This window comes from Syngnathus scovelli, chromosome 5 (assembly GCF_024217435.2).
Source record: "Syngnathus scovelli strain Florida chromosome 5, RoL_Ssco_1.2, whole genome shotgun sequence".
Lineage (NCBI taxonomy): Eukaryota > Metazoa > Chordata > Actinopteri > Syngnathiformes > Syngnathidae > Syngnathus > Syngnathus scovelli.
The window spans coordinates 4,842,391-4,865,827 of record NC_090851.1 but is presented as its reverse complement, the minus strand read 5'-3'; the positions used below and the strand labels follow the sequence as shown (position 1 = coordinate 4,865,827).

General features: G+C 43.1%; 2 protein-coding genes across 17 annotated transcripts in view; both read right to left on the bottom strand.

Moving 5' to 3' along the window:
- Positions 1-201: 201 nt before the first annotated feature.
- Positions 202-4,940, bottom strand: rnf11a (ring finger protein 11a). 2 transcript variants are annotated; one of them, XM_049721123.2, is made up of 7 exons: positions 4,553-4,940; positions 3,618-3,790; positions 1,650-3,482; positions 1,386-1,506; positions 719-1,024; positions 429-551; positions 202-359 (listed from the first exon to the last, which is right to left on the bottom strand). In XM_049721123.2, exons 1-3 carry the CDS (start codon positions 4,649-4,651, stop codon positions 3,311-3,313), a joined length of 444 nt encoding a protein of 147 aa, XP_049577080.1. In that variant the 5' UTR covers positions 4,652-4,940; the 3' UTR covers positions 202-359; positions 429-551; positions 719-1,024; positions 1,386-1,506; positions 1,650-3,310. The 2 variants fall into 2 exon arrangements, with proteins under 2 accessions (XP_049577080.1, XP_068506825.1); XM_068650724.1 differs by lacking the exons at positions 3,618-3,790; positions 4,553-4,940 and having other exon boundaries at positions 1,433-1,506; positions 1,700-1,763.
- A 595-nt stretch (positions 4,941-5,535) lies between these two features.
- The window catches only part of nfixa (nuclear factor I/Xa), a 97,343-nt gene continuing 79,441 nt past the window's right edge, over positions 5,536-23,437 (bottom strand). For 7 of the 15 annotated variants that reach the window (XM_049721075.2, XM_049721077.2, XM_049721072.2 and 4 more), the window contains 5 exons: positions 21,258-21,383; positions 17,878-18,047; positions 16,359-16,506; positions 14,302-14,390; positions 5,536-10,548 (listed from right to left, as the gene is read on the bottom strand). In XM_049721075.2, the coding sequence (XP_049577032.1) occupies positions 10,534-10,548; positions 14,302-14,390; positions 16,359-16,506; positions 17,878-18,047; positions 21,258-21,383 (548 nt within the window). In that variant the 3' untranslated portion in view covers positions 5,536-10,533. The remainder of the gene's footprint in view (positions 10,549-14,301; positions 14,391-16,358; positions 16,507-17,877; positions 18,048-21,257; positions 21,384-23,437) is intronic. The other 8 variants (XM_049721080.2, XM_049721078.2, XM_049721083.2 and 5 more) reach the window with 4 other exon arrangements.

Here is a 23,437-nt window from a genome sequence, read left to right as displayed (position 1 = left end):
CCCATAAAACAGCAAAACCACCTGCACTGCTGTTTTATAATTGCCCCACTTCAATAAATGTCTTTTCATTGGAATGTTTCGATTTGTACAACAGAACTGCTGCGAGCGTTTGGAAATGTGACACCATGACTTTGCCAATTTGGAATCGTCAATAAATCGTACATGCAAGGTTATGCAATAAAGCATTCAAACTATTGAAGCGCCAATTATATGGTGAATTTATTTAAGGTATTCAACACATGTTCTTCTAATAAATATAATAATCTTGTCACCATTCATTATGTCCAAACATAAAGTTCTGCCGGTGGATTCGTTCAAAAACCTGGCATGATGTAGGCAATGTTTTCCAGAGTGGAATCCTTTGAAAGAAAACAAATAATCAGCAAAGCATGCATAGTGTACTCGTGTATATGTTCCACGTTGTTTACCAGCACGTTGTCTGTGCACTGATGCAGCTCTGGTATATGTGAGGTGAGGCACATCAATGGAGCAAGCCCACACAGCAGAGAGTCCAAGAGTAGAAACATGCTTGTGGACACACACACTGATTTCTGGGAACACGCAACATGCAAGTGACTATGCATCTGTTTGTTTTCTGTATGACCTTTGGGAGGCTGCAGGTTATGCTAGCTCACGGTGGATGAAAGGCTGACTCCACCCTGGACTGGTCGCCACTCAGTCAAATTGTGTCTGCTCAGGAGGGATGTACTGTACTCACCTTTGTCCCCTTAAGAAGGTGACCAATCAGGCCCAAGGCTTCTCCGAGCAGGTGTAGGTGTGCAGCGGCATTGGCTGGATCACAGCAGGCAGGGTTCTGAGATTCCATCTCGCCCCATACCGATCCCACGGGTCTGTGCATTGACGCAGCAGGTATGTCACTAGAGGGCCCGGCCACAGCCAGACTCAACGCGGGCTCGGTGGTGATGGATGTCTCTGAACTAGGAGCAGTCATGAAGGGGTGAGGCCTCCAGTCTACCTCGTTGGGCTTGTCATTGAGAAACTCCATAACAGAACTTACAAGTTCCTAAGCAGAAAGTTTGAAGAAAGGAAAAAAAAAAAACGACCATAGAATTAGGGGAACTTTACTGACCTCTAGTGTTCACAATCATGACTGCATCAACTCAGCCTGAACCTTATGACGGTTCATTTTGAGATGTTTAAATTGGTTTTCTTTTTGATTGCCATCATTTGCATAAAGAGAAAAAATGTCACCCTTTAGCCATTCGCGACACCATGCATGAAAACAGTTTGACCTGAAGTGTTGCACCGATTTAGTCTATTTTATTTCTCCCAAGAAATATGGATATTGCATCTAACAAAAACAAATCACAGGTGTGACTGAAGCCATGAGAAAAAAATGTGTGATCGGTGATCAGATCACTAACCTCAATCAATCATCACATCACATCACAATAACCTTTTTAGTTTTTACCAGAATGGCAATTCTCTTCTCCTGGAACTGGTCTTGAAGCTCTGGGTCAAGTTCACGGTCGTCCGCCGTTGTGCCTGAATAAAAAGAAAAGAAAAGAAAATAGAGCTTGGGGGCGGAAGTAGCGGTTAGAAAGAAGCAACTTGTAAGTACGTAATTGTTTTGCAAATTTGTATATATATATTTTTTTGCCAGCTATTGAAATGTAAAGGCCTTTAACCTGGGTTAAAAGATCGCCACAGCTCAACGAAAGTCAGATTAGACGCTCACTCTCGGGAGACTCGAGAGCTGCTCTACGGTTAAGTGGACACTGAGTCATCCTGCAAAGTTTTTTTTTTTTTTAATGCCTTAAATCTGTGCAAAACCTACGTCCCGCGGGCCGGAACCGGGCCGCCAGGGAGTTTAGTCCGGCCCGGGGATACATTTGCATAAAAAAAAAAAAATGCCTTATGGAGTTACAAACAAAACGGAAAGTTTGAAGCGTATTGTATGTACTTTTGGTATCCCGCGCTCCATTCATAAAACCCGACGCCTTCCCTAATCATATCAATTCAAGCATCACAGGAATTACAACCGTTGCCAGCATCGCGAAGGACTCCAATTTTGCACATCATATTTTACTCTTCTCTCGTAAATCTGGTTCTGACCACCACTGACTTTCACTAGAGCAAATATTCACATTTGTTGATTTCATAGTGCAACGTACTTTTATACAATTTAGTCTATTTGCCCCTGAAACTTTTCGGCTGCACAAGTGCATCAATAGCAGGGATCAATCCTGAGTAGCAGCCAGTTTCAGAATCTCATTTATGTGCTTATGCGTAACTTTATTTTATTAAATGTTCATTCATTAGTGAGAAAACTTGCTCACAAAGGTAGGTAGTCCCAAACTCGGACAACGTGGTGGGAATGTTGAACAAATCATTGGATGGAGAACCAATTGAGGGTGTGAAGAGACTTGAGTCGGAAAACTGACACGCATGTGCTGGTGTTTGGCTCCCTCTAGTGGACAACAATGACTTGGAAGAACACGCTCGACTTGATTCTAGTACGGACTCCAGAGGTACGTACTCCGTACCTCACGTCCTCCAACAAGACGCACCGATTGGGCGGAAATGTAAAGGCCTCCCACACTTGTCAATGGATGGAAACCGCCGTTCAATGCTAGTGATAAGTTGTGGTAGAAAGAAAGTTGTCGTGTTGTGAAAACAGGGTTGTAAATTTAAGAGTTACAAATCAAAATATCACGGGATTAAAGTTGTGATAGAAAAAAAAGTTATGTGAAAACAAATTACGAAGGCAAGGAGAAAAGGTAACTCGTTATTGTCAAAAGGGAAAGTGTCAAAACATTACAAGAATAAAAGTATCATTGCTTTGACCGGTCCAATTACTCTTTCCTATATTTCAAAGGTGCCGTATCATTATTTTATTGTGCTCTTGACAAAACGGCATTGTTTACAAATCAAAAGAAACGCAACACACTTGGTATAAGTGATCATAATTCGTTTGTATAATATCACACTCATAATTAATCTCAACTGGGAAATGAAAAACAAAAATTGAAATTCCTGTTGAGTATTTAATCGTAAAGTTTATCCTAAATTCTAAAATCTATTGCGTATTGCACTTTTCAGTTGTGACACTTCAGTGCCATCAAAGCTAACTTTTAAACAGTTTTTGAGGCGATATTAAAGTGAAACCAATTATGGGAAATGCACATGTACGTATTTCTTCTAGTTTCATTTGGCACACTGTCCCACTAGAAAAAGAGAGTATATAGCCTGCGAACAGCAGCGAGCAGTTTGGGCAAATAAGGTGCGGTCATTACGTGGTCAGCATGGAAAGGGGTACTTGTGAGCAAGGGGGGGAGGGGTGGGGCGCTTAGTTGGCTTCATAGGTCGCGAGCAGCGCGGCGTCGACGGGCTCCATGCAGGACGGACAGGTGAAGGAGCGCATGAGCCAGGCGTCGATGCAGTCCAAGTGGTAGATGTGCAAGCACGGAAGGAACCGGATCGGGTCACCGTACTCAAAGTCTACCATGCAGATCACACACCTGCAAAAGATGAGTATATGATATGTGGCTCTTTAAACATGATGGGTTGCTGACCGCTGCTCTATGAAGACAAGTGTTGCAGATACAAGTTATGGAAACTAACGCCACTGTTTGTGTACGAGTTCCCCGACTCACTCTTTAACTTTGCGGTCAGAAGGATCAGAGCCTGGGTCAAAGATGCCTCGCGGCAGGTGATGGATGAGCCCGATGCGCTGGGCGATGCGCACTTGCTCCTCCTCACTCAGCTGACTGGCTAAGCGCCTCTCTCCCAGGGTGGGATGGTACGCGGGCACGGGCTGCTGGCGCTCCTGGAAAGTCACAGGAAAATTTAAAGAGTTTGCCACTGATTTAAAACGACTGTCCACTGTGAGTTTTTTTTGTTTTTTGGTGGATTTATATGTTACAGGGGTTTTGTTTAGTGGTTAAAATTTCTACAAAGATGGCAGCTACTAAGTCTAGCTTAGAATCTATGCTTTTTTTACCCCGATTGAGATGATATTGCACAGGTCGTTATTTTCGTTAGCTACTTTTATTCCTTCGCTTTGAATTGTCTCAACTCTTTTGTGCTATGTGCTTTTAGTTATGCAAAGTACATTGCGTTATCTTATATATGAACGGCAGTATGCAACTAAAGCTGTCTTGCTTTATTTATGATCTGTCAACTTATTTGTGCCTTTTAAGACTTTTTAAGGATGTACATGATGATGTACAGAGACCCTGTGTGTACCCTGCTTGAGACATTTATTTTCACCTGCACTTCTTCTTCTGGGAATCAAATATAAAGACAATTATTCTCACTGTCAAAAAAAAAGTATTAATTGAACAGTGTGTTGATTATTACAATTGTACTTTGCAGGTAGTGTTCCTCAAGTATAATGAAGCGCAGTACTGCTACGAACCATAAACCCCCTCTGAAAGTTTTGATCGAACTTTACGTTTGAATAAAGTGAAGGGAAACCGGCTATGGGATCACACACAAATACACACACACTAGGTTGACGAAGCTCCAACTTCTAACGGCCTATCGGGTCGGATATGTAGGTCAGTGTTGTGGCGCTGGCCCGGGTCACCTGGTAAGGCGGCGGTGGCTCTCCAGGTAGGCTGCCCGCCTCCGACTCGTTCAGCAGAGACAGATCATCCGCCCCTTGAGAATACAGGCAGTTCCCCATTGAAGTGACAGCGGCATGAGCGACAAGCACACACGGACACACACTCGACGACCCCGCTAGCTTGATTTCTTCTTTCTTCGGCGTCTGTACAAAAAAAAAAAAAAAAGTCTGGTTGAAATTTGACGTCACGTCACGAAAATAGCTCTCCGCGCCCTTTTCCGAAGAACAAAAATGTAGTTTGTGTCGCAAATTCGAAGCGTTCGGTTGAGTTGTTTTAAGGTCTTAAATTGTTTTGTTTACAAATAGTAGACCGGAAGTCCAGTCGGTGAGATTTTGGCTACTTCCGCAAGTGGAGGGGCAACTCGTCCGACTAAAAAAAAATAAAAAACACCTTTTGCAATTTAATTCCCGCAATGACACGTACGCACGCGCACACACACAAATATAGATATAAAAATATATAACGAGTGTTATAAGTAGCGTACTATATATCCAGTTATTCACAGTTCCCGTTCCAGAACATTAACTAAACAATAAATTCCTGCGGTTCATGAAAGCACCTTTCGCCGAGCGAAAGTAACGCACCTCCCTTGTGCGCTGTGTGCCTTCAGGACGCTAAGCTAGGAGGGGCAAAAACGGTGACTCACATGCTAATACTAGATAGAAACCGAAAATAAAAGATGGCACCACATTGTGACGCATGCAGTTTCTCATAACGTCGTAAATGTTGAAAGTATTATTAATTTTCAAACTTGTATGTATTATTTTCAATTTTTTAAATACAAACTTTTACACACAAAAAAAAAATCATCAAAATTAAGGAAGAGGTTTTACTCTGAAGTAGGCAGTATGTGTGGAACACCCTTTAAATAATAGAAATTTGAAGAAGAAAAAAAGGTTAGTGTACTGCTTTACTTTAAATAAAGACACGTGACGCTGACCAATACAGTCAAGAACATCCTTTTTATTCAATCAGGTGCTGCTCTTCTCAAACTGTGTTTTTCATCTTATGGAAAAGAAACTGTAATTAACACATGCATTTCACCTAGAGCTCTGGGGGTGTTCTCACAAAGAAGTGGTGCGTAGACAGAGAGAGGCGCAGGGACTAAAGGGAGGGAGGGGGGGGGGGTCAAGGCGGCGAGGGGGCTACTGCCTAGTACACCAGTAACCATACACGCTTAAGAAAACAAACTAAACAAGAGAACACAGACCTGGAGCTGTCCAACATGAGGTGAGGCAGAGGGGACAAATAGCGGGGAACCCCCACGAGAGGTCACAACCTCTCGTGCGGTGTGTTTGAAGTAGTTAATACTGCTGAGAGTTTTACTGCGTAAAACCCGCCATTACCGATAATACTTAGCAGAGATTCCATTTGTGGAAAAATGGTTGTGAAAATGCAAGTCCACCCCCTTTCCTTCAACCTCATGCAGGATAAGTCCGGCAATAAGGTGCTTGTAGCTTTCATTTTAAGTCCAAGGCTTCCTGTCCTCAAAGAGCTTTTAAACACAGCATACCCTGATAAGCAAATATTATAAAAAATAATCATCCAAATTATGAAAACAAAAAAAGGGGGAAGTAAAACAAAGCCAAACAATAAATAACCAAAACAAAAGCGTAACCTCTTAACCTAGTCCGCGCATCCCCTGTTCCAACATCCCGAAGCGATTCAATCAGCTTTCTCCATCCCCAGAACTCGCTCACCCCTTCCTAAAAACCCACACAAGGACACCCCCAAAAGCCCGTCAGCGTCATTTGTTCACGTACATTAGCTGTTGAATGGAGAAGCAGAAGTGATGGGTATGGCGAGATACAATGTGAAGCATACAGACAAGAATAACATGTGAGCTAACTGCATTCTGCTCAGACAAAAAAAAAAGTTTCTCAGTAATATTTGTTTTTGGGCCCCGCCCATCAGCGGGAAGAAAGCGAGCCAGTGAGCAAGAGTGACAGACACAGTTACATACTACTCGAGTGCCCAAGAGAAAATAGACAGTAGAAACAAAGTGGGGTGGCGTGAGGGGTCGAGGGAGGGGGGAGAAAAAAAAAGCAACAGCAGAACAATGGCTTTCTTTGCCATCATTAATCGAGAATCAACTAATTGACGTGTTTGATATCCGTATGTAAATTTCAGCATGTCGATATAAAGAAGAGAAGGAAGGGAGGAACGATAACAGTTACAGCTGTGCTCGAGCGCGTCACTCGGGGCATTACCAGCTAATGAAACAAAACAAAAATATTGGATTACAAAATGGAGTCTGTGAACAAAAGGCACTTTTAAGGGACAACCTTTAACTGCTGGGAAACTATACACTACAGCACAAGCACTAGAAGAGTCATTTACAGAAGGGGGGAGGGGGGGGGGGGGCAAGGGGGTCCACCAGGGTTAGCGGCTCACATTGCTGCCCGAGGATAAAAAAAGGGTCTTGTGGCATTTGACCGCGTTCTACTTTTAGCCACGTCCTCGGGAGCACTTCTCGTTTTTGGGTCCAGGCCAATGTTTGGGGTTTTCTGCTGGTGAGTTTCTTGACATGACTTTTGCTTTATGGATCAGGAACCCCCCCCCCACCCCCCGCTCAATAGAAGAAGAGTACAAATAGTGCGAGAGATAGAAGAGAAGTAATTTCAATTTTTTTTTTTTTTGTTCATGACCATTTGTTTATAATAGTTGTAAATGGAATTGTTTAAGGAGCACCGGTTTTCATTTAATGATAAAGAAGTTGTGTCGATTTGTTTTCCTTCAGCCCTCCCACATTTTTTTTTTTATAAACAAATGATTACACAGAAACATTTAAAAAAATAAAAGAGAGACAAAGGAAATAAAAACAAAAACCCGACTTAAAAGACTATTTTTTTTTTTTTTTTTTTTTAATCATGGCCCTCTAAGTTTAGAGTCCCGGAGCTTATGGACTTGAGACAAATACATTTTTTTTCTCTTTTCTTGTAGCTTTCTTAAAAATCTCTAACAGACAAACACAATGATCTACCCAATGCATTGCACGTGGCTCAATCGACACATATTTCTCAATAATAATACTTTCCATCAAAAAAAAAAACACTTTTTTTTCTTATTCTTCTTCAATCCTACAGTCAAAATTTGTTGACATGTTGATCTAAGGTATTAGAACGCTGCGCTGCCGCACGTGTGCATGGTGTCGTTTTGGGGTTGGTCAGGTGGTGTCACCCAAAAGGGCATTGTGGGAAGGGAGGCTTCAGAAAATAACTAGACTGCCCACCAGCTTGCGTAGCAAAAATTTCAAAAGGAGCATACGTATATCATAAATATATAAGTTCTCTCTCTCTCTCTTTCCGTCTTTACAAAACACATTTGCGGCCCTCTATGAAGATGTGTCCAGGCCAGGGTTTCCCAAATTATGGGATGGGACTTTTTTTTTTGTTTTTTCTTTTTTAATTAAGAAAGATTGTCGGACTAAAAGGCTGCTGCTAATGATCGTCAAACGGATAAACTTTCTTGATTGATGTTTGTTACTTTGTTCTTTAATATTAGTCACTTGATTACAATTAGGTGTCAAAATTAATGTTATTTTAATCACTAAACAATAACAAAAACAATTAGTTAAAAACTGTGCAATGCAAACTAAACTCATATTGGATTAATCGATGGAATAACCGATTCTAAAACTATTCGACAGTGATAACTTGTGCTGAATTGGGAAACCCTGGTCAAGGCCAATTTTTTTTTTTTTTTAATCTATGAGCAAAGAACATGAAGTTGAATACTAATTGCATGAAGGGAATGCAGAGGCACTTTTAGATAACTGTTAATAGTTTTGATAGATGTTTAAGTACATACTGCAGTAAGAACTAATGTTAAACAAGAGGCCAAGACCCAAGTCTCGGTTTTTACTATCCCTGCAAAACAGAACCGAGTTCAAGGCAGTCCAGTTATTTTTTGATATTGGCTTTCGATGTCATGATGCAAATTCATAATGGGGACAATTTACATGCAACAAATTTGGACGAATCTTAAATGAATGAAAATAAAGATATTTTGGAGAATCAAATGTAAAGGTTTCCCTTTAATATTTATGACAAGTGTTAAATGTGTGTGTGTGTGTGTATTCCTTTGATTGGGCTATAATGTGAAGCAACGCAGGCGATCGTGTGTGATGAGCTGGTGTTACCGTGCTGTCCTTACGCACAAGAGATTTTGAGAAGCCGTTTAGTTGACATCTACTCAGTGAAATTTGGGCCTGGTCCGAAGCGTGCTATAGCGTAACTACGGCGGAAAGTGTTATGACATGCAAAACAAGCCAAGTTGAACAAAACCAAAAAGTAAACAAAATCTGCCAATAAAAGAGGAGATAAGAAAAAAAATCTACAAGCTAAATGAAAGCTAATAATATGAAGCTCATGCTGTGTGTTTGCGTCTTCCTGTAAAATAAAATTAATTTTGAACAGAGATGGGCTTATGACTACTTTTCTGTGAATTGACCACCCCTCACACATTTTAAGATTTTTTTTTTAGATGAAATTATAAGATTTGGTTAAAAATTGTGGTGTTTCAATAAACATTTTTTTAAATTGTGAGACAGTTTCACAGAAAAACACCTACTCAAGAGTGACCAACAGCTTGAAGCAAGCACACTTTGCCTCTTTGTATTTCTTTGCTTTGTTTTTAACTCTTTTGTTGTTTTCAATTGCTTTAAAATGTTGCATAAGCGAGAACATGCAGTCAGGAACACGTGTGTGTTTAAGGGGGGGTCATAAGTTTAAATGAGTCCAAAGTGTGGTAATAGGGGAAAAACTATAATAAAAAAAATAAAAATAAAAAACAAATTCTATGCTGGGTTGGTCACTGCAGTGCGTAGTTCACTCCATTCTGCCCCATGCCTTTAACAAACAATAAATTGATTTATTGTGCCCATCCCTTATTCTGATAAAAAGATGTGTGTGTGACTGTATGTGTGTGTGTGGTGTACTTGAGGGGTTAAATTAAACCTGGATGCACAGCCACATCTCTGTAGTGCCTCCTCGGCCTCCCTCATCACCCTCATGGCCGCCGTCCGTGTGCAATTCTGTTCATCCCAAATGAGAATTAATAGTGCATAGGTGAGGGGGATGAAAGAGCACATGCAGCCTTTAGTGTTTTCAAATGCTTTCAACTGGCTAACGCTTCTTATCCTCCCCGCCAAAAAAAAAAAAGAAAAAGTGCCCCGATACTTGGACAGGTAAACAAAAAAAAAAGACCAGCCACTTAGTGCATATATGTCACACCATTAGATGGCGTTACCGGGATTGGCCAATCGCAAATCAATGGGTCTTCAGGGCTGAGCGAATGAGGAGCGTGAGAGAGCGGGAGGGGGGAGGGGGTGGGGGGTGCTGGGTCAGCATGCAGTGATGTGGCTGCGTGTCTGGTCTTGAAGCCAAGTGGGGGTCATCAAAGTGGGAGTCGCTGGGATTTTTGAAATCAGAATGCGTAATTTAGGTGGTGATCATTGACTGTTTTTTTTTTTTTTTAACCTCCATTGCATGGAGTTTCATGGTGGAGATGACAAAAAATGATTAAAAAATAATAATAAAGGTGATTAACAAAATAAAGAAATCACAAATGTAAAAATTGGTCAATTGCCAGGTTGCCATAATTGTGTTTCCTGTCCAACGTTTCCTTGATGAGCATGCGACAGTTCCTCGTCTTCTGCCTGGCATTGCGAGTCTGTCCATTCCATCTCATGGAGGCCTCTTGCATTTCCGACGGGGGTGGGGGGCATTGAACGTTCCAGTTCAAATTGGGCTGGATGGGAATGGCCACGTGGGGTAGGATGGGGTGGGGGGCCAAGTTGGCGGGCCACGAAGTCGTACTTTGTACAATGTGGGCAAAGAGAAACCTTTTTTTAGTGTCGCAGTCTGCTCTTGATCATCTACACACCCCCCGCGCCCAATTTACATGACACCATTTTAGTTGTTGATTCGTCGAGACCATGTCAGAGGAACCAGGACTGTGGAGGAGAAAAAGACAACAATTTAGTGATAAGCTGTTACACGATAAAAATCCCTAGACTATGCTGGAAATCTAAAAAGTAAATAAGATGGGAGAGCAAGTATTTGCAGTGGAGTCTCCAAATTGGAACAGGCTAAAAGGTTGTACAATTTGAAATTTGATGAAGAATCTCACTTTCAAAGATGTCCAGAAAGTCGACAGAAATGCCATCAAACATGGAATCATTTAACTCAGGGAGCACATAAAGGAGCGACTAGTAGTGTTATGCTTTCCTGTGATGCTGCCACAGACGAGAAGAAATATGCTAAGAATATTAGTTTAGAACTAAATAACTCCTTTCAAGACACTCAGGCACACTATAATGAAGACCCAGAAGCAGAAATGCGTGTGTGTGTGTGTGTGGCTGCACAGTACAACATAGACTTAAAAGTGAACGAAAAAACATAATGCAAACCAGAAAATCGGGTCAATTTTAATTTCATATGTACACAACTTTTTTTTTTTTTTTAATCAGTGCCAGTTTGGTAAAACAATGCTTCAATTGAACATTATTTCCATTATCCCAAATATGGACTTTTTCTGATTGCTCATTTGAAAAAAATCTTTTCTATCTGCACTGAAGAAATTGTAAGCCACAAAAATTGACCACCAGGTGGCACTGTCTAATGCCTGTTTATAATATTTGCAGAGCTCAGCTGTACTACACAGAGTAAAAAAACAAAACAAGTTATAATGTCAATTTAATCATGAACTGTTTTCAAGAGTGCTGACTCAACATTTTTTCCCATTAAAAACATCTTAGGTCGCTCCATAGCTATAAATAGCAAGCCGGCAATTCTTGTTTTGTAATAAAAAGTGGATCCAGTTTCAGATTACTGATAAAAAAGTCTCAGTGGTGTTATTAAACAGCACAGGGGTGACTGCTCTTCTCAGAGAGAAAGTTTTGGCCCAGACCGATGCGCTCTGGCTTGTGCTCACATTCCACAGGCCTCGACTCGAAAAGCACAGCGTTGCCGCATGGTTGAGTTTAAACCCCTCCAAGGTTTCACCAATCCACGCTCTTCTTTCCTAGTTGTGATTCTTTATAGTCCATTCCTCCTCTTGGCTTCCACTTGCATTAACCCTCGACTCTCTTCCTCTCCGTGTAATCACCCTCCCCATGTAATCCTTGGCAGAGGAGAGTGACCCCAGGCCCAACAGCCTATGACATCATGTCTGGTTGCCAGCGGCAACCAGACAGCTCGGACGTGACTGTGGAGTGCACTGAGCTTCAAGTAACTCTCCCTTGCCCCCCAACCCCCACCCGTCACTCGTGCTCTGTGTCCCTGGGTTGTTTTTTGGCCACCCTCCTCTTCACATTGCTCCGCCTGCACCGCTCACGTCTCGCCACTAGAGAGCTCTATAGACCGCTTTTTTTTTTTCTCCCTTGCCGCCTCAGGGGCTGGTGGATGACAGTACTCAAAAAAAGTTGGCTTGAGCAAAATTGCAGAATGAGACTAAAATGCATTTGAGATTTTATAGGTAAATCTTATTTCAATGACCTTTAATCTTTTGAATGCAAATGTTAAATTATTCTGCTGTTCTCTATCGAGAAATCTTTTGGCAAAATTCACAACAGATGTTCGATTCATGAATGGTCCTGTGTAACTCTTGATTTGCTACAGTCCTAATTGTGACACTACAGTGACATTTAGCCAGGTTTCAGACAGCATGTTGCAAAAGAGAGACAGAGAGATCGGAAGAGTCACAGAAAGTCATAAGTGGACGTCATCGGAAATGGTCATGGAAAAAACATTCGATAAAATGTCAGCTCTGCATATGAAGCATTTTGTCAACCAGTGGTCAGCCAATCACCAGCTAGCAGTCGGTTGGCTAAGGCTTCATTAAAGTGCCCGAATAACAAGATTCGGATATACGCAGATTTATTTAGTTAGCCCTTGAGAAATTATTAATTTTTAGGCTATTTATTTTAAATTTGTCATTAATTCTAAAACGATTATTATTATTTTTTTTAGGTTATACTGTAAATTATTTACACATACTTTTTTAAAAACTAGTGCGACAAAACTAGCCTACAGATGTTTTTCCCCCGCATGACAAATTTTGAATTTCTGCGATTAACCATCGTGACCATAATCACGTGGCACAAAGATAAACCGAGGCAATCTTGACTTTCCATCATAAACATGGTCAATTTATTTATTTATTGATTGATTTATTATTTGATAAGTGATTGTAGAGGATAATAAGATCTCTCGAACAGATGTAAGCTGTCGTCAGGAGGGGGCGGGGCGAGGGTTTTGGCACGGGGTGACGTGTTCATGCGTGTGTTCGATGCATGCTCAGACACATTTGGACGGGGTTTGAATGTCCCCTCTGTGCCAGGCCTACATCTGTGGAAGAGCGGTGCAGGTGGGGAGCCTGAAAACACAGGAGGGAGCAGCAGGAGGGGAAAGTAGAAGGAGGGGCGGGGTGAGCGGAGCCGGGGATGAGGGGGGGGCAGATTGCTTCCATGTGTGCATAGGGAGGACGGCATAGTCGAGTTGGCTGCAGGCAGGTGCGGTTAGCCCCTAATGAGAAAAGTTGTGTTGGTGATGGAGGAGGCCCAAGACACTGCAGCCCAGCGGTAGAGCGCAGCCAAGGCGAAAACCACAATGTAGTGCACCAGTGGCCTCACACGCTGCTCTAATACACACTGCCGGGCCTTGTGGAGATAAATCAACACTGTTTGGGCTCTAACTAACTGGCGCTGCTTACGTTCACGGCAGGGGAGCTACCGTAGGAACAGAAACTGCAAACCCATACTGAAACTTTAGGCCTTCAACACGAATCAATGTAGGTGGGCGATGACCAATATCGAGTATGTTATAATACACCCCTGCGGGCGGGCGGCCGGGCGTCTGTCTTGGATGTGGAAAGCTATGATGTCAATTCAAACAAGCAACCGTGTCTGAGCTAATCATTCCGGTCCACAAAAGTGCCATGAACGCATAAACATCAAAGCAGACGCCAATGAAAGGCTCGTGAAATGAGAACATTCAGTCAGATCTTTGAACGGATCACACAGAATTTGATCCAATTCAAAACAGCCACGCTGCAGAGGTAGCTGACTCAAAAACGAGGGTTATGCTGATTTGAGAAGGTGCGGTGGAGCTTTTTCCTAATTCTGCACCCTTGAGCAGTCGATTGTGATCATCGGGTGCTTCTGAAAACTCTGCCCCCCCAAGTATTTTCCTGTTGTAACTTATGTTGGGCTGTATTATACTGCCTCCTGGTGGCCAAAGTGTGCCTATCAGTAGGAACACATGGGAATTGACGCAAGAAATTGCGACGGTGTTCACATTCAATTATATTATATTTGTAAAGATACAACAGTATGAAATACTGATTGACAAAGTACATTACAAAATTTGGGGGGGGCGGTTTTGAGGGGCAGCAATGAATAAATGGCATTTCCATTAATTTCATTGGCGAAAGATGCTTTTCCTATTTTGCGCAAGATACTTTTTCAGTATCTTGGGCTTCCCTTGAAGGATGTTAGTAATGTGTAGAGTAAAAAGAAGAAAAGAGCAATCCAATCGACTCAGCCTTTGAATGGGGTCACAACTAATGACATCCTCATCACCGTGAATGGGCCGCTTGTCCCTTCGAAGGTCACAGCGCGCATGCTCAAAGCGAGTGATGGACGAGACGCAGGCGACAGAGGTGGACGGCCGGGTGTTAGTTAAATGAGGGAGGCTGGCAAGGGTACCTGAGTCTGCTGGGGGATATTCAGAAAGTTGTCCCGTGTTCCGATGCCGACAAACCGGTTGGGAGCTGCGGAGCCTGGCGTGGAGTATGCTACAAACAGAGAGAGACAAGTGTGTACATGCTTTGACATAAACACATACACACCGAGCTCACGCTTGACGCTCTCGTCGTAAGGATTTTAGTCAGTTCGGTGGAAGGCGGTGGATCGCTGTCGATTGGGAAAAGACGAAGCTCGCTCGCCTTAGTCATACGGATGATTTGTTCGTGTTGCGGGCAACTTAATTGTTATTTCCCTTCACTTAGCCATGTAATCTGTGGTTACGCAGGGGATGTCGAGTCTGTAATGAAGAGTGCTAACATGAGGAAGCTATTTCAAATAAGTCACTAATGATCCTCAGCAGCCCCTGGGCCCGTAATCATACAAGCCCACTGAGGACCCACTGTCGGCATAATAATAGGGCGGGCGGCAGAAGAATCGGATTAATCACCGGTGCCAACCGATGCTCCGTTTACATTTGGGCAATCCGACAGGAGCAACCCGGTATTGCTGATGTCACAGGATCAAATTTAGGGCAGTTGTGTTCACTGGACTCCAGCGTGGCCGAGTGGAACTGACTCGAGGGAGCTTGTGGGGGCTGCGGATGGCCGGGTGGGGTGGTAAAACGGTGACAGGGAATGACAGACAGTGAGTGCGCCGTTGAAAAAAATAAAAATGGATGGGCGTGTGTTTGGAACGGCAGTTGCAATATCTTTGAGAGTTAGAGGTGGAAGGAAAACCCAAATGTGACAACAGCCACCGGAGTGAGAAATAAAATGGTGAAAAAGGGTGCTATTTATTTATATGTCAATATAAATAAATAATCGAGTGACGTGTCGATTGGAGAGAAAGAGAGAGCAAGGAACGAGAGGAAGGTGGGGGGAGAGGATGACAGGACAGGAGGAGAGAGAAAGTCCAAACAAAAAAGGATGAGAAGGTGCCCCGGCTGCTCCGTCCGGCGCCCCCTCCTGGAGTGCCTCTCCCATGGCCCGACTCTTTCAGCGCACCTGTGTGGGCGCAACCAAGCAACACCTCGACACTCCTCTCCCCTTTGCTCCCCCCTTTGTGCGACTAAGCCTCACCAATCGTGTTTGGGTTGTTCTCCATACAGTTTGATTTCCATCTTGTTTTGACTTATTGTGAGATCTGTGTGAGCGGGGGATTGATTGGGTGTGCTAAATTGGGGCACGATGGTCTTTAGTTTTCTTTTTATGTTGCTTTTTTTTTTTTGGAGTCCACGCCAACTGCCCTAATTTTGTTCCCCTACAAAGGAAAAAAAGAGAGAAACAAAGGGGGAAAGAACTGAGAATATATCAAATAAAGCAAAAAAAAAAAATCAATGAGAGAAAGGGACGTATTGCCTCCGTGAGCCAGACATGCAAGGACTGTGTCAATCAAAAGCTTTTGAGCTACAGAAGCGACGTGCAAGGGGGGCCCGGGACTGATCTGCTCGCCCCCCTCCCCCCCACAAACCACGCAACCCAATAAAGCTGACGAGAAGAGGGGGGGGGAAGACCACACTGCCTCTTGCGGTGCTAGCATGAAAAACAACACTAGAGAGCGAGAGAAGCTCAAATACAAGACGGGGAGGGAATGAACGCAAGGACACGAGCAGAGAGAAAGAGAAGCTGAAGCTCAGAGGCAGGGGGATAGAGGAAGAGGATACAGAAGTGATGGAAAGAGGACCTCTGGTATGGCGAAGGCGTGGCGTCTAATCGTTTTTGGACCTTCTGTGGTTCCCTCAAATGCTTTAACTCCAGGGGCTGCTGAGAGTTGGAGCAGTTTCCCATCTTAATGGAAGCAGCTCAAGGAAGACGAGTCGTGATTTTGTACGTATTCACGTGATATTTGATGTCGAAATCCAGTCGTGCCTTAATGGCACGTGAAACCTACCGATTTAGGGAAATGAGGTGAAATGAACTAGCCTCGCTCAAAGAAGCTACAATTTGGTCTAGGTTATTTCTGCGGGGAGTCTGGGGCCGAAAGGGGGGAATTTGTGGAGGGGAGCGGGAGTGACTTACACGGAGATGCGGGTGAGCTGAGTCCACCGTCGGTGGGCGTGCTGATGCTTTTAGAGTCGGGCATGGGGAGGGGCACGGGGCGTGCCACCGGGGGTGGCGGGGGCAGCAGGAAGGAGCCCGGCATTTTGCTCTGGCCACCTCCGTTAGGCTGCAGATGGACCATATAGACAGGGTGAGCAGGACGGGACGCACCCACCCCCACCCCACCGACATCACACAGGGGAGCCGGCCGGGCACAAAGCGACAACCGACACGCACCTGCCGACCCATAGACGGCAACAGCACACACACAAGTACGCACAAGATACACACACACAACCTGACAATAAAATGATCAAACAGTCCGACCAAAAAGAATGGAATACGTAAGAAAAGGAAAAGAGTGTAGAACATTTTTTCACAAGGGAGGAAGTAGACAAGGTGTTGTCATAGTGTAGTGGTACAATTTTATCATTAGTGCAAAATGTGCGCAAAATGTGCACAAAATGTGAAAGTGCCTGTTTGTTACCACATTTGGGGACAAAACATGAAGGCCAAGTTTACAGTAGTGGTATACAGTCTACAGTCCAAGCATTTTATATAAGTGTGTGTGTGTCTGTAGGGGTGCAGATGATATCTGCTTTACATTGATCATTATTATGATGGGGTCCTTGAAAAAAAATCTCAGAAACCCCTGCAGCGAGTTTAGTACAAAAGAAAAAAAAAATAGGACGTTCCCTGTGGGAGATTTAGTCTCATTGTTCGGAGCCCAGCCGCCTCACGAAGAATGACAGCTGGAATGCGACTGTAATTTTCCAAGTGTTTCCATGGTTCTTTATGGAGCGCTTCTAAACAAAGTTAAATTTGACCCTCTGTGGGTTTGCTGCTAACTCAGCCTGATCTTTTTCTTTTGCATGAGCTACATTTACTGCATCCTCCCATGACACAGCGGGGTCACAGTGGCTCTGACCACAACACCGGCCTTGGCACCCGCTTTAAGGACACGGCCGATGTTGAAATAAAAAGTAAGCCTTCTTTTATCTCCCCCTTGCAACAAGTCGTCATATGTATTTTTCGTGCAGCTAGATTTTTTTTTTTGTGGCGTGGGGGCTAAAAACATATCACACTAACCTGCAACCAAAAACTCTAATATGCAGTAGTTGCTGGGAAAATAAAACAGTGGGCTGCGAATTTTGTCATATGGTCTTTCAATTGATTGTTCTGTTATGAACTATTGTGAGTGATTTTTTTTTTTTTTCATGCTAGTTTTGTTGAACATTGCTGCTTGGAGAGGTTATGCCACAATGGAGGTCTGCATGGAGGTTGTGCAACATTCCATAGCACCCCCCCCCCCTGACTTATAAATGTGTATGTCTTCAATTCACAATGGTTTCATGGAAAGATTAATTCTGTTTAAAAAAACACCCATTTTCACATCTTTCATCCTCAAAATATTAAAAAAAAAACCTAGTTGTAGCATAATTTTCCATTTGCGCTTTGTTTTTGCTCGCCCATCCGCCTTCTTGCTTATTTCACTTACCTGTGCGCTCGGCTGTCCTGTGCCGTCGGTGCACACAAACTGGACAAACTCCTTAAGCGGGTCCTGGTGGTGGTGGTAGCGTATGGTAGGGTGGGTGAAATAAGGGCTGGACTGCTGGATGATTGAGGAAGAGGGGAAGTGCAGGGCTGAGGCTGAGGCACGGGGGCTCCCTGCGGAGATGACCGGGAAATATCAGCAAAAGTAGAATCTAGCCTACAATGAGTCATTCTATTGTTTGAGCAGAGATAATGAACATACAGTACACGGCACAGAACGACATATATTATATTCCACGCTGTCCTATAATAACACATATGCTTGAACTAAGCGGCGGCCATTATGTATAATTTTGCCGCTCAGGCCTATAATTGTCCTGACGCAGAAAATAGCTGTGACGTTCTACTGCGGTAGGCTATTGTGCAACATCTGGCCCCGTTCACTTTCGACATCAGCCAACTAAGCAAACACACTTTTGTCAGTCACAGTACGTTTGTATATTTTTGCACCTTCTGCTGCCACGCAAAACCGAGCCGAGGTAGGAGAGAGCCGCAAACAAACAGACACTGTGATTTTTTTGATCGCTTGTCAGCGAGGTGTAATCAATCAGCGGCGGTTCTCCTTTGTAGCTTGTCAGAGGATCTCCCCTTCGCTCCCAAATGGCCACAAAACACCTCCAGGAGACATTAGGCAACTAGTCAGCCACACACGCAAACACACTAGCCTCCACTGTCTGTCTGGTCGGCTGCAAATCTTTGGCGTTTGCAATTTGGCATGGCGAACAAGAGAGACAAGCTGCTAGGTGAGGGGAGCCTGGCAAACAAGCATCTGTGATTGTGTCTGTCACCTACTGTCTCGTGTGTGTGTGTGTGTGTCGTAACTGAACTGAACTGTGACTGAAATTTAGATGGTACTTTGAACTTATTTTTCACTTTGTTAATTTTACCCCCGACATTTTAAAACATAGCTTTGTTTTCTAGTCTTTGTCAGAATCGGCTTGTTGACTTTTTCAACCATGGAAGGTTTGAGGTGCCACTATTACGCAGATTTTTTTTTCTACTTGTTCGGGTGTAAATCCACTGTCAACCAGTAGATGGCAGCACATTACCTGTGTAAATTTGAAAGAACAAAAACATTTTAGCCTAATTTTTTTTCAAAATTATTAATATACATCCTCTATAATCCTGCTTTTTATGTCTACAGAAAGTGACGGAAAGTGATGACTATTTATTTTATTGATTATGAGATATGTTTGTTAGTTTGGCACAAAAAAAAAAAAAAACAGGATTGTTCACTGTAAACAGAGGTAAAACTTTTTGGGGTTACTCATTGCTATTTAATTTATTTTAAATGTGTTTAAGATTAAATTAAGAGCTATTATTTGTACTTCTTAGAACAGAAAGTGAGTACCTCTGCTTTTTTCTCAGTTCGAGTTCGCACAGGGCCTAAATTTTGTATTCCCAACATACATGCATTGGTTGCGTGTGCGCAATGGTAGCCACAATGGCGGTCTCTCCAGGCGAGCGTAATCAGACAGCAGTCTGCCTGGCATCTCTCCATGTGCATCCAGAGCCAACAGCGGGACATAAACAATCCAGCACTTAGCCGCGAACACTCTCACACTCGACCTACACAAGAGGAGCGAAGCGTTTCGGCGCGCCCAAAGTGGGCCTTGGTTACGAGAAGCATCTCTCTGCGCATTCACATCTTTCTTTTCACTCCACTCTCCTGTCTTCCTCCAGGCACTTTATTGAAGCGAGGCCTCTAAGGGACATTCCATTTGGACTGCAGCCATTGTAGCGCAGACAAGAGTGTAAATTTACACATGTGCACGCGCGCGCGAGTGAGTGTGTGTCTGCAAACGGACGGAAGCTCAAAACACTACCTCATTACAGCCGCACTAATACGCCAAAAGCACTCAGCTAACAGTCAGAGTCGCTCTCACTCATTTGGAACTCGATTAAAATACAACGTTTAATTTCTTGGACTTGTTCGCAAAACGTGCCTAGTGGTTGAAGGCACGTCCTTGAGTATATATTCTAAATATACCTCTGGGAGAGCTGAAAGTAAAATTCAATACGCTTCAGCACGAGGGCATTGAGTGCAAATGACCTTTACATGGTAGGTGCGGTTTGGCCGCCGACCAAGCCGTTCCCTTTGAGAGTCAAATGGAATGAGAGCGGAGGACGTATTTATGCCTTTGAAAAGTGAGCCCGCCAGCCTTCAGGGACTTGTTGGCAAAGTTCACATTGGAGGGACGTTGGGAATTCTCAGAGCGGAGATGGAGAAACCTTGTAGGATATGCTATTGGAGCAAAATGCTCCGAGGACAATTTGCCCTTTGTGCCTCAATCAAAAAAACGTCACTGGAAACACACTAAAGGAATCTGTGGCGTTCTGCGAAAATATGCTCTCATTAAAACTACAAACAAGGACAAAACTGAACATGTTGAGCGGGTTAAAAAAAAAAAAAAAAGGAGAGATTCAACTAGATTTCAACTAGAGTTGTTTACTTAGGAAACACTTTGACTTGTAAGCACTTCTTTGTCCCCAAAAATTATGTAGACACAAGATAAATAAAATATAACTACATATATCTATTAAAAAAATGCCTACCAATTAACCCATAAGAAATATTATTTTTATTTATTTATTTTTTAACAGCCTACGCGATTTGAAAATTAAATTCCACTGTAGAGCGATGTCATTTTGAATTTAATTAAGTTGTTCAGCCCTAACTGGAACACATACGACGACACAAATTTCACAAAACCTTTTTTCCACACAACTGTACTATATAAGGAATCTATTCACGCATCACTATATTATCAATGGAATATTATCTATCCAAAATCCCTCACCTTTTTTTTTTTTTTTTGTGAACTAATGAATGTTTGTTAGCAGTCTTGACCGAGTGCCATTGTGGCATTAATAATCGATGGCAGTAGGCCCAGTACTGTGCACACACCACGTTCATTGTACCAAAATATAAAAACTCATAAGCCATACAAACCACTGGAAATCACAATCCAAACATGAAATTCAATGGTGATAATTGGATTAATAAGCACAAAGGCAAAGGCATGGATGCAGCAATGGTACCATGCAATGACAGTATTAAAACAAACAAACAAGCACTATGGTGATGTTAAATAAACAAATGTATGGGTAAAGATAGACTGAAAGAGAGAGAGAGAGAAAAACTTTGGCCAGCCAGCCATGATATAGCAGTAACACTGAACATATGAAAACTCAGCAGTTGCAACTGAGGGATTGGAACGCAATTCTTTTGCTTATGGGGTATCATTTCCCTTTCCTTCTCTCTCTTTTTCAGACTGGATTATGAGGGGGGGGGGTTGTAACTTGGTGGCAGGGCTCTCTCACCTGGTCTCACTCCTGCCAGCACGGGCAGCGGGTGGTGTGTGAACGCCATGCGGGGGGACCTCTGGGAAGACAGGGCGTTGAAATCAAACTTCCCCGGCTTCTTAAGTGAACCAGGCGAGGACAGTCCTGGTAATAAAAAAAAAAAAGAAAAAAAAAAAGAAAAAAATGGGATCAACAAAAAAAAAAAAGTAGGGAGGAGAGTGGGGAAAAGAGAGGTGGTTTTAATCATCAATTTCTTTTTTTTTTGGACTATATCACATTGCTTTTATTCTTATTAAAGGGGACTTGATTTGGGGTGATTTTGTCACCCATTGATTTTAAAGAGCCAATCAGAAGACTCAATACTGCCTGATTGCCTCATTCACAAATACATGGGGGGAATAAAAAAAAAAAAAGATTAGAGTTCTTTGTTTTTCCCGCTGCTGCAGTAACTCATTCTGATAGAGGATTCCCAGCTCCCAACTTTGAAGGAATGGACCGGGCAGTATTTTACAAGCATGTCTTCAAAAGGAAAAAAAAATAAAAAATGGGGGGGGACAATAGCTGAAGCCAATATCAAACTAGCCTTTGTTTGAGAGCCAAGGCACATCTGTAGCAATAATAACAACTAACTGTGCCACTGTATGTTTTCTCTGTCTCGTTTCTCTTTCTTTGGCTTTTCTCTGTCTTTTTCAGGTGCCGGCGCCAAACGCGGCCACCGTTACAGCCACAGTCAGCGAGTTGCGGTTACGGCCACTGCCAGGCCCACGGGCTGGCTGCAGGAGAAGACGGCCTCATTCAGAAATAGCACAAACTGTACAGTATGGACGCGGCAGCTGCTGAGTGCGAAAGACAAGCAGACGGACAGAGGCGACGGCGGGAGGCGGCGACAAGCACGTGGGAGACATGAAAATATGCGAGAGAGCAAAGCCAGTGAGAGAGCAAAGCAGAACCTGTGAGAAATGCAGCAGTGTTTTTTTTTTTTCTTTCATGCGTTGCCCTGACGACATGTATGAAATCGGGATGTCAGAAGATGTTTGCGTATGCTTATTATCTGGCGCGCACACATGTAACAGCATCAAAACAGAGCAAAAAAATAAACGTTCGTTGTATTGTGGGGTTTCTTCTAATCTTCCTGACGACTGAGTGATATGATAATATTTGCGCTTGAAAACTTTTTTTTTTTGCAGGCTTTGGTTTTGTAGTCTATTTTTGTGGCTGCTCCGCATCAAACAGGGCATTCAATATGATTCCTCCTCCAGCTGGAGACGTGTGAAAGTGGATGGTAAGCGTGGGGGCGTGCAAAAAAAAAAAATTCCCTCCTGGTGTGAAAGAGTTAAATCTCAAGCAGGTGGGAGTGAATATGTGTGAACCATTTATGTCTCCGGCAGACATATATTTCTTTTTCTTCCGCCACAATCCTCCCCCTTCTCCGAACCCAACTGTAGCAGGAGTATGTGGGAGTATTGTGCTGTCAGATACATTCCAAGCATGAAGAGGACCTTGGATCCAGCTTCTGACACCAACAGTCAGTAGTGATTTCTGTGACACTCGAGTGTAAACTAAAAAAATAAATAAAAAAATAAAAAGCCTGGGAATAACTGAGATTTGACAAAGCATTTAGCTAACTATGCTAGTTTCTCAGCCAAGTTAGGCTTTACGGAGGAGAAAAAAAAAAGGGAAAAATGTGAATTTATTTATTCTGAAGAGCAAATTACTGTGGTGACTGAAATTTCAAAGAACATTAGCAGTACGATTGGTGATTGTCGTGACACGAGAAAAAAAAAGGCCAAGGTGAGATTTGAAAGAATGTTTCTGCGGATGTATGCGCTTAGCGTTGAATGAACATCATAAGGAAGATGGGGGAATCCGCTGACGGCAGACATCTGGGCCCTTAAAAACGCCAACGTTACCATCAGGAGGATGTAAAAGAAAATGTCTCAGCACTTCAGAGACGAAACCGTCTGCCAATCTGGTTCACATGTGCCGCAACTGCACTCGTTCTCTCCTGGCACGTTCTGGCGTTCCACTGGCAACCAATCAAGCGCTCCCCTGATGACCCTTCTGTCTCTTTGCACTAACAGGCCTGCCACCAGATGCGCCTCTGAAGCACACTCACATAATTTTGAAGCGGGTTAAAAAAATAAAATTGACACTTGGTTTGAACAAGTCATGGAAAAGCTGGGGAATTGTAACTTTCA